Source organism: Anser brachyrhynchus (genome assembly GCF_964034855.1).
Source record: "Anser brachyrhynchus genome assembly, chromosome: 2".
In the NCBI taxonomy this organism is placed as follows: Eukaryota; Metazoa; Chordata; class Aves; order Anseriformes; family Anatidae; genus Anser; species Anser brachyrhynchus.
The window spans coordinates 87,352,531-87,369,599 of NC_137695.1; the positions used below are offsets into that span (position 1 = coordinate 87,352,531).

A 17,069-nucleotide genomic window follows, 5' to 3' on the forward strand; every position below is an offset into this window, starting at 1 on the left:
CAGATTCAAGGACTTATTCCAATGAGTATTCCAAAGTTGAGGGAACTATTAAATTAATCTGGAAAAAAAAAAACAAACAAAGCAAACAAAAAAAACCCTTTTTTTTTAGATATTAGACTTGGTTAGGGAAAAATAAATCAGTTTAAGGAATGTTGGAAAATAGGGAAATTGTTATCTTAAAAATATAAATTCTGTTATCTGGATGGGGGGAAGAGAAAGGGAGGAAAGATTAAATTCATGACTACAGGCATGAGTAGATGTAAAACATCTTTATGGTTCAAATGCACTCACAAAATATATATTTGCATATAACTGTGTCTTTTCATTTGGCCTCAGTGTTACCAACTTGCTAAGTAAATTGATGTATCTCCTCACTCTTCACTGCTGAAAGTAATTGAAACCAGAAATAGAACATCATGATGAATATGACAAGGAGGGAGAGAAGGTGATTGTGGATATATCTCATATTCGCTAAAGGAAGGAAACCATTAGAATTGTAAATGTCTTGCATAATTGTGTGTATCTGAAGATTTGTCACATGTCCAATTCTGGATTTCACTTAAAGTCGTTTAAGAGGGATTTTCATTTTTACTTTATGGTACACTATGATGCAAACCAGAAGACACCACTGGTTATACAGATAAATGAAGTTATAATGAAGATGTGCAGGCTCTTCCACACTATATCTAATGTATAATATATCTACTTTCATTCAGATGACATTTTCATTGTCATTTAGGTCACTTTAGAATCATAGAATCCATAGAATGGTGAAGGGTCTGGAGGGCAAGATATATGAGGAGTGGCTGATGTCACTTGATTTATTCAGCCCAGAGCAGAGGAGACTGAAAGGAGACCTCTTTGCAGTCTTACAGCTTCCTCATGAGGGGGAGTGGAGGGGCAGGCACTGCACTGATCTCTTTTCTCTGGTGACCAGCAATAGGACCTGAGGAAACATCTTGAAGCTGTGACAGGGGTGGTTCAGGCTGGGTGTTACGAAAAGGTTCTGCACCTGGAGGGTGGTCAGGCACTGGGACAGGCTCCCCAGGGCCGTGGTCACAGCACTGAGCCTGCTGGAGTTCAAGAAGCGTTTGGACAACACTCTCAGACATGTGGTCTGATTTTTTGGGTGATCCTTTGGGGACCCAGGAGTTGGACTCGATGATCCTTGTGAGTCCCTTCCAACTCAGGATATTCTATGATTCTGTGATTCGTAGGAGGATAATCCTCTCGTCACTAACATGCATGCGTTTCCAGTTGTAGCAACGTTAAATCAGCTTAGTAGAGTGGATAAGCAGTTTACCATGTGCTTTAGAGGTATTTATTTTACAGGCTGCTTGAGTGTATAAGAAGACCTATGTTTGAAAGATAAAACAACAGCAAAAACACAAACCAAACCAAACAAACACAACAACAAAAACAAAAGGCTCTCAGCTGTTATAATTAAGTTTAGGCTTTCAACTGTTTCTAAAGCCACAGAATATTTGAGTTTGCAGCACTTGTACTGGTATACAGCAATAGTGTCTAAAGGAAAGCAAAACACTATGAATTACGTCTGAAACAGCAGAAGATGTGAACTTTTCAGTATAAAATTGCTTTTGGATGGTTTGATGGTTGTCGATTAAGTGTTTTTTTTTTGAACGTAGGTTTTGTCTGAGAACATCCACTGCTCTCAGGTTATACAATAAGGTACACAGAACACAAGTGACTTTGGAATACCAGTGCCAGTGTCTATGCTAGAGCATTCCAGATTCCTACCACTGCAGCATCATTCCTGCCTACAAAGAACTACCTCTTGGAGATGTCTTTTATTTTTATGCATACTACTGAAAATTTTGCTAGAAGGGTCATGAATATCTTGAGTATTGTCTCCTAAGGAAATTGCATAAAGTTCTCATGAAAATGATTGTTTATGGCAGTTTACTTGAAATGGATAGTGAATATTCACAATATTGTTGATTGATATATTGTTTTCTGTTGGATTTTCTAAATTAACTCAACACTGGCCATCTGATATGACTAATCCTTCCAGTATTTGCTTTTTGCTGAAGGTAGCACAGAGGGAGCAAAAATAATGCATAATACTGTAGTGGATGCTCTGGTGTTGGATCTGAGACATGAGTTAAAGCATCATGCAAGTACTTGTTACAAGAATCCCCTGATTGTGCTACATCTAGCATAAAGGCAGATTGGCTATAGTACAAATCTGATCACCTGATGATGACAGAGCCACCCAGCAGCATGCCACTAAACACATAGTGTTTTGCAGGGTGTCTTAGTGCTGAGTAGAAGACTCCTACATGTTTTTGCATGAGGTCTCTGGATGGTCTAGCAGTGATAGTTGATATAGGTGGAACAAGGCTCTTGGTACACTTGAAGTTCTTTAGCAGCAGTATTTGAGGGAGCCTTGTACATTAGGATTGTCTGACTGGTAGAGAAGACAGGCCATAGAGGATATAAACATTGTCTCCTGCTGCACTCTTGTGCATGACCAACGTAGATCAGAAATACTTATTTAAGAAATTACACCCAAGAGCTGGGTCTAATTTGCCCTTCCCCTTTATTCCAAAGGTTTGCTAATTTAATCCTAAATTACCTTTTGTCTTTAAGAAACTCTAAATGTTTGATCCATGACTTGCTTTTCTGGCATTACCATTTTTGTGGCTGATGTAGAATTTTATTTCCTGAATTTCAGTCACTGAGGCGTTTGATCAGGTGAATACTGGAGAACTAAGTGAAATGAGGAACATTTTAGATCATTGAGCTGCTAAACCAAAGTGAATGCAAATGACTGTTACAAGGAATGACAAAGGCAAATTTTTATATAAGAAAATCCGTATTCTTTGTGGGGAGGAAAAGGGTCCCAAAGTAGCTTTTTGTGCACCTCTATGATTCAGAAGTAATAATATGCAGCAAATGGGGGTAAATAAGGAAATAACTTGTATGTTTGCTTTTAATCTGCACGAGCAGGGTATTTAAATGCTGCCTTATTTGGCTTGTCTTTGTTGACTTTCAAATTTCTAAACTGCAGGTAGCAGAAGACCTTGTCAACCGGTTGCATCTCAATGCCCATGTTGACAAACTAGTGAGAACATACAGTGCTGGCACAAAGAGAAAGCTCTCTACTGCTGTGGCTTTAGTTGGTAAACCCCAAATACTTTTACTGGTGAGTAGAGGCAGTACTGCGGCTACTTTGGAAACATGATAAATGCATTGAATTTCCTTGTCTTGCATGTTGCTTTAATAACAATCAGGTAGTTTTCTGGTCAGTCAAGAAGTAATTGATACATAAATGATCAACTGTCCTGTTTGCTTTGCTGTATGAACATTTAATTTTATTCACCAGTGCTTCCAAATCACAATCTGACGTTGTTTTTCCTTTTTTCTTCTTTTCCTTGGGGCAATGGGATGGGCAAGGAAAAAGGACCCCAAACAAGTACAAATGCAATTATAGCATCCCATGACCCAAATAGATAAATAATTTATGTTGATTTCTTTATGTAGAAGATAAAAAAAAAATGCTGTAAAATACATTAATGATGTATGTATTCTTTACTTTGTATATAACATGAGAAAAATATATATGAACAATTCTACTGGCTGTCTCGAGAAGGAAGATTCTGATTTTAGTGAGTAATTTGGTGCTGGCGTTACTAATTACCTGTCTTTTTGAGGATTTTCATATTCCTTTCTTCATCATGCTTCATAAATTTGTCTGGTTTTTATGGTTTTATTGGATTCACTAATCAAACTAATAATCCTGAATGGTATTAAATTGAATTACGTGTTGTCTTGGTGCCCACATTCTACCATTCATTTAGGCTTGAAACTAGCCTTTCCAGCATAAACAATGTCTTTTGTATTGAAGATCATGGAATTACAAAGCTATGGGAATTTTGTACTGTTTTCTTTTTCTCATCACTACATATTTTTTTCACTAGAGATGAGACCACTCTTCCTCAAACCTTGGGTGGGAAGATCTCAACCAGTTCAATGGTTGAATCAGCCTTTCAGAATTGTCAGGAGGACGTGATTTGTTCCCCAGAGTTGAGAGGGCAAATAGTACTTCTAGTCATAGATCACAGACTAAGTAGAAAAATATAAAATTGGTGTTGTTATAGGGTTTATATTTCCAAAGCTGTGTACGTTTTGAAAATGAGACATATTTTGTTTCTTCTAGCTTCGTAATGTTGACTCACTTCTGAGTTGAATGATTTTATTTACATTTTATGCTTAAACTGACACTGGTTCAGTTAGTAAAAGGAGATAATCTTAATTCAGTGCTTTTTTCCTGATCTTAGAAAATGCTCCAACTGTTTTTTAATGTTTTTATGACAGCTTGCTACTGCAAGTAGCCATACCTTGAGGGCAGATGCTATTGCATATGTAATGACAAAAGGAAAGAAATGTATAAACATGTCAAACACTTTAAAAGATCTGGTTGGTTTTAAAAAAGCTATCTGATTTTAAGGGAGCTGCTCAGTATTTTAAAAAATTCTCCCTTTTTTTTTTTTGTCTGAGAAGCAAAAGCACCAATGTAAACTACTGTATCTGCTTCCATCTTGCATCCAGGATTGTAGCTATTAATTTAGGTGATAGCCGTAGTTTTTTTTATCATTATTATTATTATATTTTATTTTCAGTTTTGCTGCTTTTTATCTTTGTTTTGTTACCCCTCTACAGTTAAGAGGCTGAACCGAATTCCTTTTCACCTTTGTTGTTGGTAGCTTAGCACCACAATCAGCATCAGACAGGATGCTTTGTTTGCTTTGTTTCTTGATAACTCTGCTTACAATTTTCAGCTAGGAGTCCCTGCTGCAAATACGTTAGCCAAGCCCATGCTATCCTAATTTGGTATGTCATGAAGGTGCTGACAGCCCTCATGAAATTGTACAGTATTAAAATTAACATAGAGTTTAAAGAGTTAAGGAGTTAAAGAGACTTCTTGCTAGTTTTGTTGTGACAGAGAATAGCTTTAGACAATAAGATACCATTCCTTATGTTTCTATGAGTAGAAGAGGTCAAAATTTGATCTACTGAGGACAGCAGGATTAGATAGGAAGGGGAAATGTAGTCTTTGTAGCTTTGCTTCTTTCTCCGTGGAAGCCATCTGAGTTGGAAACAGGAAAAGTCAGAGAGTTTGCATTGGGCAGCACTGATTGGGTCATTATTTAATTCTGTGGATTCTTTCCGTCATGAGTGGGAGTTTTTCTAAAGGGACTCTAGGAGTAACAGCTGGAGGATGTAGAGTCCAAACATACTGTCCATGCCTTGTATGGGGTGAGCAGTAGCAAGCAGCTGTGAGTTACAGGAGTTCTTCAGCACTTGTTTGTGCTCATGGCAGCTATGCATGTAGGGGAACAGACACAAACCAAAACCTTGCAGAATGTATATATATACATATATATATATTACATATATATACACACACACATATACACGTCTCTTGAATAAAAAAAATGCATTTTATAAATATAGAAATGAAGTTAAATGTACTAACACAAAAAACTGATCAGGGTGTCTTTTCAGTTATCTCTCCAAACCATAGTTTTTAAAAAGAAACAAATATGTACTGTTACTGTGAATTCTGTCCATGCTGGGCTGGAAGTCTGCTGTCTTTTTCCTATACTGCTGTATCATTATTTTCATTTTTCCCATAGGATGAGCCCAGTTCCGGAATGGATCCTTGCTCTAAACGCTACCTTTGGAAAACCATTCTGAAGGAAGTTCAGGATGGCTGTGCAGCTGTGCTGACATCCCACAGGTGCGACCCTTATTACAGCAGCAAGCATATTCCTATTCTCCTTCCTGACTTGCTCTTAACTGAGGGCAGAGGAGCATATTCTGAAGGCATATTCACTCTTTTTTCACGCTCATATTCACTATTTTTGGTATCTTATGGCAACTCCTTCCTGCTCATGAAAGTTGAACTTACATAAATCATAAATATTTTCCATATACATTTTTCAAGGATTAGATTGTGGCTTAAGGAGGCTACAGGCAGAAAGATGATGCAGTGATTCTTCCCTTTTCTATGCTCTTTCCATTCAATGTTGCAGCATCTCTTCTTGTTCGGAACAAAAGTTATCCTTTTGCAGTTGCCCACTTTACAAATCCTTAGAAACATGGGAGTGGAAAGCCCTTTTCTGATTTTATTAATGATTTTGTTTTGCATGAGTGTATTGAAAGAGAATGCTATAGTATGCTAAAGACAGATACCTCAGCTATTCTCTGTATCCACTGCTGGAAATGGAAGGATTGACCCTGTCTTCTTGGAAGCGTCTATCTTGTCAATTCTTTGGTATGCTTATTGGTGCATCATTGTATTGGGGAAAACATCAGAACTGTTTTGTAATGTCTATAGTAGAATGGAATAAATTACATGTTCCCCTAGGGAATATAGTATAGTCAGTATAATTATATATAAAATGTCTTTGATTGAAGGTCATGAAAACATGCCCAGAAAGGACAAAAAATGATTAATCAAAACAGCAACACGATGTTTTGGCCAAATGAAATTTGAAAGGTAAATGAATCAATAACAGAATGTAGCAAAACTTCCTTATAGGTTTGCTGGATGTTAAAATTTTCAGATGTTCTCAAAACGTCTATTTGTTGTCCCTGTACATGTGTGTGCGACATTATTGCTGAAAAAAATGCATTCAGAAGTTTCAAGAATTCTGTTCATGGAAACTGAATCTTCAAAAGCACATACCTGTATTTGATCCCCAAGTGTTTACCAGCTCACTCATTAGGGAACAGAAGTTACACAGTGTGAATTAAATCATCTTCAGTAAAGTTTGCTTTAACTTTCCAGTCCATAGTAGGAACCCTCTGTTGTCAAACACCAGCTAAACAGAAGAGATGTGTGGTCTCATTATTAATATGCTGTGAACAGAATAAATAAATAAATAAATCCATCAAATAAATTGTAACTAATTGCTCATTTAGCTCCACAAATTAATGACTTCTGGCTGAAGCAGTTATAAGTACAGTGATAGTGTACACATCTCGTTTCTAATTAATCAGACATTGTTGTGCCAGGTTGGATGAAGGAGAAATTATTTTATACTATTTGCTGAAGGCCATTGGAGATTTATTTGAGATTATTCTCTTGAAGGCTGCTTCATAAGTAAAATATTCCTTCTTATGAAATGAATCTTTATGCATATCAGCAAGTAAATGCACCGAGGTATAGAGATGGTTTCCTGTGTAAAGATTGGCTTTTGAGACCTATTTACTTCTTTTTCAGAAAAAATGTGCAACTTCTGTTTTGAGGCAGGAGAGGAATGTGGTTGTATTGACTGTCCATACAGGCCTAAATTTGTGTTATTTTGTCCTAACTGGGAACTGTTATGCCAAGAGGAGCATTATGACACTACATGCCAAAATGACTCAGCTAACTTCCTGCTTTGTGGGAAAATGCGTTAGCTGTTTCCCCATCTCTCTTAAACATAGTGGCTTGTGGTTTGGCAGTTTTCACCCTATTCCTGTCCCATTTTAAGAAAATTATTCCTAGGAGGGTACTTAATCTCCCTGCTCACTCAGTAAATACTATAATTTGGACTGCTGTATGGCTGAGGCATTCAAGAAGACTTTTTAGCTTTCTCAGAGGCAATGGGGAAGTAAGCACAGTGAATTGCAAGAACATCAAACAACTTCGACTTCTTTTTGAGAAGTCAACTCTTTGATGAATATGTCCAGACTGATGTCCTGTCTGAAGCAATACTTTGGAAGAAATGCTTACATAATTCTGTGTAATATGTAGAAAGGCCGCATATCTGCCCTAAGCTTTACAAGTCAAAGTTATTCTTTATCATCTGAAGCAACCATATCTAACAGAATCATGCTTTTCTATTCAGTTGCTATTCCATGTCCTAAATTCTGGTTGGACTATAGTGTATTGCATCTTCTTCTGTCCTGCAATCAGGCTAAGGGTAACTTTCGTTTTTAAGGAGATATATTTTGCAAGAGGCGAGCTGTGCAAACTTCATTTTTCTCCCTCCATCCCTTTGCTTAAAATGACCACAAACATGTTTTACAGGGAATAACGGCCTCACACTCAGTGGCATTTCTGAGACTGCCTACCAGGTGTGTGGCTGTAGTAATAAAACCTTTGTATCATAGCTAGATTGGTTAAATTAGTTATGGACTAAAACCATAAACTCAGTTTTGAGGCTCTTTTCTAGCTGTCATGTGGTAATTATATTTTGGTATGAACCAACGAGGGCTACAATTTCAACTGTTGCCTTTAAAACCAAAGGTTTTGTTGTACCTATTTTTTCAGCTGTTCAGATTACTTCCATTTTAATTAAAGGTAGGTATAAATAGTGTTCTCTGTTTTCACTTGTCTTCTTTTAACCCCTTTTTCTTTTCTCCACCATGTTTTGTAGTATGGAAGAATGTGAAGCCCTTTGCACACGGCTTGCTATTATGGTGAATGGAAGCTTCAAGTGTCTTGGTTCTCCCCAGCACATTAAAAACAGGTATTATATATCAACATTGAATCTTCTGCAGATACCTTCAGTCTCAGAACTGGCTAGATATTTGGTAGTGCCAAGGCATAAATACTTATGACTGCTAAGCACATCTTTTCCTGCCATCACTAAAGTTAAAAAAGGAGCCAATTAGGATATCTCAGCAAGCTAAATTGACATATGGCATTACTAAAATGCTTTGTAGTCTTCACTGGTAATTGAAGAAGACAGATCTGTATCTAAATGAAGCACTTCTGCACTCAACCTGAGAAATGCATTGTGAGATTTCAACATTCTGTGGTATAATGGGATACCCTTTAGTTCCTTGTGATAATTTTTCGTAAGAGAAAGAAGCACTTAACAGGTCAGCACAGTAAGGCAATGCATTTTGAACCATTACTGTCTCCTAACAAATTCACTGGTAATTTTAGATATTTATGCTATAGTTTTCTGCTTTCTTTTCCTGGTGTGGATGAGCATCTCTTCTACTTCAACTCTGCTCATAAGTTAATTTAACATCTGTTTATGGGGATGTTTATTTAGAGGATGGGCTGAATTGACCATGAAGAAAACAGGACCAGAAGTGGAAGGCAGACCTGCTGCAACTTAGAGATAGAACATTTACATTCAGTGATAAGTAGAACTTTTATGGCATCCAGACAGCCGGCTGTGTAATGGCATTGCTCATTTACAAGCTGCAAGGCCACAATGGTTTGTACCAGCTCAGCATTTAGCACTCTTGAGTACAGATACACTTGACAATGTAAACAAGCTCTACAGAAACTGTGCTGGGTATAAAGCACTCTGTAGTCTCTCTCATACAACTTTTTGTCCCTTGAGGGCACTTCTGGCTTTCTGTCCTTTGGATAGAACTGTAGGCCCTTGCTTCTCAGCTGCATTAGCATGGCAGGCCTGAATCATGTTTACCTTAATGTACTCTTTCCTTCCAAGATTTTTTTTTTTTGTTTTTGCCTTTTTTTTTTTTTTTAAACAGCAAAATAGACCTTCAGACCTATGAACAGGATGGTGAAAAGAACTGAGGTCTGCTTCCATATTTGTGCTTGTTCTGTGTGGTCATATTCATGTTTGCATGCCATTCAGAGTAGTTACCTCAGTTTCTGGAGGCAGGAGAAGCCCTCCAGGAGTTTCCACTTCTTTTGTTTCTAGCTCTTTTTCTTTGCTATCTAGTACATTTTGGCCAAATTTCAAACCATAGAAAGGTCTATTGTCCCACTAGCTGAAGTAGTTTAGTAGGACTGCAGGACTGGAACCCTTATTCCTTTTGTAGTAAGAGACAGATGTCTGTAGAAGACAATGTAGACCTCGGGCAGGTAAAAATGCTTTTTGAAGATGTGCATGTCCCCTGAAAAGGGAAAACAGTATTACTAGGTTCTTAGGCACTTCAGTTGAGCGTGTAAGATAGCTATGATAAATGTGGGCATTCTCTCTCTCTCTCTTTTTTTTTTTTTTTTTTTAATATTTCAGATCCTCTGGAGGGTGTACGTGTCTCTGTCTCCTCAGCTTGACCATGTGGGGGGAACATTCCACAAAGTTTAGGTTCACCATTATCCTCTCAGTGACTTTGTCACTGTTTTGCCCCTCCTGATGCTTCCTTTAGTAGCATCTTTTCATCCAGCTTTTTTTGGAAGTAAGAAATCCTAAACATACTCATAATTACACACCATATTCATATAAATAGGACATTCCTTGATTTTTTCTATCCTCTCTCTCTAGATACTCTTTCAGGTGGAGAGAGCTGCTGGGGTTGTTCAGCCTGGAGAAGAGAAGGCTCTGGGGAGACCTCATTGCAGCCTTCCAGTACCTAAGGGGGGCCTACGGGAAAGCTGGGGAGGGACTCTTTGTCAGGGAGCATGGTGATAGGACGAGGAGTAATGGTTTTAAACTAAAGAGAGGAACTTTAGATTAGATATTAGGAAGAAATTCTTTACTATGAGCATGGTGAGGCACTGGAGCAGTTTGCCCAGAGAAGCTGTGGATGCCCCCTCCCTTGAAGTATTTAAGGCCAGGCTGGATGGGGCTTTGAGCAGCCTGGTCTGGTGGGAGGTGTCCCTGGCTATGGCAGGGGGTTGGAATCAGATGGCTTTTAAGGTCCCTTTCAACCCAAACCATTCTGTGATTCTATAATATACCTCTTTCAGATCACAGTAAAAAATTCAGTGCAGAAGAGTAAACTATGTGACATGCTGGAAGAATACTCAAATTAATTCTAAGAACATCAAGACATTCACAGATCAGCCATTCACAAGTCAATGCTGTATCAGCTCCTCTTTTAAACTCTCCAAACCAAGTTCAAGATGAGAATGTTTGGTAGTCATATTCATAGTAATTATTTTTTAAATCTATCTCTCTCTATATAAAACAAAAACACTATGTACTAAGATTACATACTACCAGCAGGTTTGTGTTTCTTGTATTGCCATGACTTCAAAGCAAATCAGTAGCATTCATGTGGGTTAATATGTGCACTGGACACCTGTATCACTGAAGCTTTCAATTGAAACTGTGTAGGTGAAGCTGCACGAAGATTTTCATTTAAGGCAAGACTAAAATCCCTTTAACTTCTAGCTTGTTGATTGATTTAGTCTCCAAATTTTCCACACCTATTGTTCAGGAACATATTGAATTTTTCTAAAACTTTAAAACCTTTTATTAGGATAAAATAATCACTAGCTTTACCAAAGGATTTAATTAAAATTATACAGTTGTCTGAATTCTCTCTGACTGCCTAATTCATTTTCTTGGCTTCTGAGAGCAAAAACAACTGTAGAGACCGTAGTCTTAAAACCTCATATACAAGCAGCTGTTAAAGCTGCTTTTTTTTTTTATTTATTTATTTTTAAATTAAATGTACAGTAAAGAGATTTCCATGCTTTCTTTGGAAAACTTTTGATAAGTGCTGGCGAGAAGCCAAAAAATGTCCTTGTATTGCTATTATTATGTTACTCTAGTTTCCAGTCTTCCCTCCAGACAGACCTACTGACTGTGGTTTTCTTCACTTGTCCATACAGTACTCCATCATAGACTTCAGGTTATCACACACCTAATAAATATGGTCATTGTTAAGGGTTTAAGAAGTCTAGTACCTCTGTATAATTCACCTTCCAAACCTATCTTAGGACAATTTCCAGATATGCTACCATGTGCCTGTCGCAGAGGACTTCTCCATCTGCACGAGAGAAGCAGGATTCCTTTACTTACTACTCCAAACCATTGAAATAATTAAGATTTAAATTATTGTAATTGTCATTTTCTCACTTTCCACTCCATCTGTGATTATCCTTATCGTCCTGAAAAATGTCCAGGACCTGAAAGAGTTTATCCTTCCTTCCCATTTTCCTTCCCTCCCTGTGATATGTATATGATAGTCCTGTCATATACTCTCATACGGAGCAAAACTTTTTTCCTTCTAAAATGATAAACCATAAACATTTCTAAATCTTTTCTTTGGAAAAAAGTCTGCCAGCTGAAGAACACTTTCCTTAACAGCTGTATCCACTGGTATGATTGCTGGTTAATTCTTTTTTTTCAGTGTTTACCTGCATTAACACAGTCTAGTGTATTTGTCCCTGCCACCTTCTCAGAGTAAAAAACCCCATTGCTTTACATTTTGTTTAACAAAACTCTTTCATGAAGCAAAGTAAGTGAAAAAAAAGCACAAGAAAAACTAATTTTCCTGCACCTGATTTGATCTAAATTACTCATACTATAGAAATTGTTTCTTGATGATGCTTTTGTGTGTTATGTATGTGGATTAATCATACTGGCAGTATACTTAATATTAACAAGCAGGAATTGTACCAAAAGAAATTCATGGGGGCCATCATTATAGATTATTATGGTTTTCTGTTGTGTTAGATTTTACAACTTATGATTTTTATTTTTCTCTTATTTATAAGCAGCTGTTGATATCTTTGGTCTATCTTCAATTTGTTCTACAAATTAGATTGAACAAATACTTAAAAATCAATTACAGGTAACCTAATCTAGCTTTGACTGGATAAAAGAAAGAAATGTAAACACTGTATGAACATTTAAACCAGAGCACTTTCATAGAGGTTTTATTTATGATAGAATGAGTCCTAGATTTTAAGAAATTACTGCGGAAGCACATTTTAATTTAACATGTGATAGTATTAAAGTCTTAGGATTTTTTTTTCCTCTTTTATATGTAGCTACATTCACTAAAATAACATTTTTCTTCTCTTTGTGGGGATTCTGTCTGTCTTGATGGAAACCATCAGAATTGTTTTATTTGCTTTTCCTTTAGTACCATTCCAGTTATAACTAAATGGTTAGTTATGATTGCCTTTTTGATGGATGTTTGATGAAGTCTTAATGGGTCTTCCTTGGAGCCCTGTTAAATTTCCTTCTTTGCTGTGGTGGGAAGTTTCAAGGATTCAGCTTTCTTTCTCAGTACACTTTCAGCCCTCGGCAGATGCAAAAGACCATAGTCTTGGACTGAATACAGGTTTGTCAGATGGCAGTACAAAATTCTGCTATGAAGGCTATGAGTGAGCTCCAGGAAGATGCTAATGTGCTTTTTAATGTGCATAAAAGCTTCATAGGGATATAAAAAGTGACACATGCTGCTTCTAATGTGTGAGACTTGTTTAATTTTTCCAGCTCTTGTGCAAGCCTGTTACCAAGTGCTCACCCAAAAATGTCTCCTCTCCACAATTGAAGGTATTTTAGATTTTATTCCCAACTGTTGAGCCCTGACTGTGTTTATCTGTTTAAACATTTAAAGTACACTCAAATGTTTCTCAGTAGTATGAGTATTAGACTTCTTTAGAAGAGCTCTTTTTTTTTTTTTTTTTTTTTTTTTGCAGGTGGCAAATTTCTGAATAAGGCCAAAAGAGGTGTTAGCCAGGAAGAATGAATTGAAGAGTAATTTCCAAAAAGTTAGCATCTTAGTTCTAGATATAGTTTGTATGAGATAGATGTGTTAACAGTTGTGCCTATTAAAACAGAATTTCAGTTGACTCCTGCCAACTGAGTCAATTACTCTAAACTGTGAATGGATTACATCTAAACGATCTCTCCAGTATTCTCCATTATACTTAATGTTTTTTTAAAAAATCACAGAAGCATTTCCATGTTAGGTACAGCTGGCCAATCCTATGGGAAAAACATTTTGAGTACCATTCTTCATTTTAGGGCCATCTGGACAGACTTCTTTTAGCTGAAAAATCCATACCAATTTTTCAAGTGCTGGACACACATCAAGTCATTGTTCAAATTGTATCAGCAAGCAATCTGATTAAATTACCCTGCAATTAATCCATTTGTTATAGCAGTTAGAATGGAAGATGTGTTGCCAAGCTATTTACACTTTACATTTTTTTAGAAGGTTGATTAAGAATATTTTATTGCTTTTCTCAAGATAACTCGCATGTGGATTTCTTAAATGGAAAAAAAAAGGTTTAAGTTTAAAGATCTCATGAATATTTCAGCCGTCATTGGACAGTGTGTTATCATACTAACAGGAATATTTGCAGTGACTTTCTTACATAAAATGTAGAAGTGATGATATTCAAAAATATGATTTTTATTCCTGTTGATAGACAACATAAATTCCTTTTGTACATGAAAAACGTATTAAGGCAGTAGATGCATAAATGTGTATTCATGCAATATAGCTATTTTTAAATCTTCCCAGAGGAAATCTTTAAGAAAACAGTTCTACAACTTTAAAAGCATATGCAATGTGAGTTCAGAAATCAAAGCTATCTTCATACTCATAAAAAACTTCGTGCAACATTAGTTCAGCCCTACTCTGTGTGTACATCACAATGCAATTTTGGGGGGTGAAATTTTATATGGTGTTTCCTGCAGGACACTGCAGTATAGCTGCGTACTTGTATTCTCTTCCCCTAGCATGTGATCTGTCTTTACTAGGCATTTTTCAAACCTGTCTCTAAAAATACTATTATCAGCATTCATTAGAGCAGTGCTTTGTAAATATTAACATCTATGTTTTCAATGATACTTCCAGGAAACAGGATTTGAAATAATTATCTCCATTTTATAGAGAAGTAACTGGAGCATGACAAATATGCTAAAGTTAAAAGGTTTTGGGTAGCCAATCTGAGCAGTTTATGACTAAATATTTTAGCAATACCTAGTGCTTGCTATTCTCAAAACCACAAAGCCATTGCTATTTTCAGCTGTAGCAGTGAGTGTTATGAAAGTACTATGAATTCCTTCTGCAGATTGGAGCCCTAGGTCTCAAGGTGGGCACTTAGCAGGGTAGGAAGCAGTAGTGAAAAATGTGGTCTGAGTGAATTACCACAGGTCACAGAGGTGTACTGGAGTGGAAGGGTAGGATTTGCTTCCACAGAGCCATTCTCATCTACCAGAACGGTGAAGCACTTACTCAGCAATCTGCTGTCTTACTTACAACATTTTCCAGATATTTCAGTAGACAAAATCAATTCTCTGAGCATTTACCTCCAGTTTATCTTGTAAACTCTTCACGGTAGGGATTTCTATAAGACATACTATGCAGTGATGCAATTAAAGCTTATATAATAATGCAGATATTCCAGTTGTTTGAATGTGGATTTCAGAGCTGACCTTCATTCTAACATTTTTTGAACTTGAGAATTTGAACTTAAATTGTTGGTAAGGTCCTTTCAATAGACATCTTAGTGTATAATATTCTGATAAAAAAAAAATCACTACAAAAACAAACAGAAAACAGTGACAGAAACACATAGATAATATTACTTCCTTCTGCTTTTTTGACTGTTGAGCCCCAGAAGGCACTTTAAGGAACTGTTGTTCTGGTTCTTTGTAGGCTCCGCCATCAGCCTTGCATAGAATTACAGTGCTGCTCTTCCTATTTCTCAGGGAGTGCAATATGTAAGTAAAAAAAGAGTAACAGATCTCTGATACTTGCCTGTATATGCAAACACAAGCACATATACATACATTTGTACAGGGACAGATTTTGTGTGCATACAGTTGTACATACAATTAATAAGATTTTTTGAAGTTTTTAGCACATATTTGGAAATCATACCTAAGCATTTAAAAACCTGAAATTCAGACAGCATGGTAACATTGTACCCTGCATTGTTCATAATCTGAGACTATCACTGTTATTGCAATGATATTATTGAATATAGAAATTTACTTTAGGTGACTTTGTATGAAAGCTTGGAGTATATGTGAACACAAATGCATGTACAATGTACTTGAACAAGTATTACTTGTTGTTTTAATAGCTGTTTTTATGTTTCTATTGTTATCCTGGAAAAATCATAATCAACTAAAAAAAGATGAAACAATCTATGAATAGTATATGGAAGATAGATTTTGTAAGTTAGTTGTTATTGCATCTAATTAAGTTTTTATTGTTTGTTCAGCAGCACTAAGGTTGTTCTGAATAATTGCAGAATGAATTTGCATTTTACAAGTTATTTTTGCATTTGATAGTAACAATTTTTTTAAAAATAAAGCAAGTATTTCACATACCTCAAATTTAGAAACCTTTCTTCTATCTTAGATATTGTCTTTCTATACCTCTTAATAGTGAATGACCTGAATCTGTATCCTGTGCCTGAGTAATCATATTGGAATAAGTGTTGGCTTGTCTAGATGAGACTTTATGGAAAGCAGAACCTTATCTGTCTGTAAATGAATGCAAACTGAAACATCGTGGCAAACAGCTCAGTAACAAATTATTCTCCTTCTTTGATTTATGGCATATATTCTAAGAGATGCATTTCCTTTCAAACGTTAAGTGCCAATGTTCTTTTTATTTTTTATTCAATAATGTCATTTTGGAGTATTCTTTTAATCACTCAGACTAGTGCTTATATAAAGTATGCACATTATATTTCCACAAGTAAACTTTTCGTGAGCTGTAATTTTTTGATGTGTGTATAAATATATACTTACATACATGCACACACACAAACACACACACACATACATATATACACACACAGATGCTAAAACTTAATAGCATAATATTCTCCAGGAAATGTAATCTTTGTTGATTTTATTTCAAAACAACAACAACAAAAAACGTAAGGATGATAAGATTTGATTTGATTTGATTTGATTTGATTTGATTTGATTTGATTTGATTTGATTTGATTTTCATCAAGGCTTAGGAAATATGGCCATGTTCTTGATTTCCTGGGGTTACATTCAGCAATTTTGGTGTGGGGAAAGAAGAGTTATGGGTTTGGAAAGAGTGTGATTCAAGGAGCTGGTCATACTTGACTATCTTGTAAATTAAAACAGTGGTTTCTAGATTAGGTTTTGTTTGTTTGTGAACAAGCAAACTCCTAACAATTTCAAAGGAAATTGTTTATAATAGAGATATAATAAAGACTATTGTAGAGCAAATAGAAAGAAGTCTGCTAATACTGGACTTGATTTTTTTACCTTTCACAGAAAACAGGATGTCATGGGCTAGCTCTGAAAAACACTGTGTTAGTACCTTTAGGGACCCCTTTTGACCATCCAAGTGTAGGCTCATCTGAGTACAAGGCATTGTATTTCAGGAACTTTTCTTATTCCCACTCAAATCTCTAACCCAGGACCTCTGAAAAATGG

General features: G+C 36.2%; 1 protein-coding gene across 1 annotated transcript in view; it reads left to right on the forward strand.

Annotated features, from left to right (window-relative positions):
* The window catches only part of ABCA13 (ATP binding cassette subfamily A member 13), a 200,918-nt gene that overhangs the window by 174,357 nt on the left and 9,492 nt on the right, over positions 1 to 17,069 (forward strand). Inside the window, exons 56-58 of the mRNA XM_080580557.1 lie at positions 3,032 to 3,166; positions 5,661 to 5,764; positions 8,394 to 8,486. Coding sequence (XP_080436683.1) covers positions 3,032 to 3,166; positions 5,661 to 5,764; positions 8,394 to 8,486 — 332 coding nt within the window. The remainder of the gene's footprint in view (positions 1 to 3,031; positions 3,167 to 5,660; positions 5,765 to 8,393; positions 8,487 to 17,069) is intronic.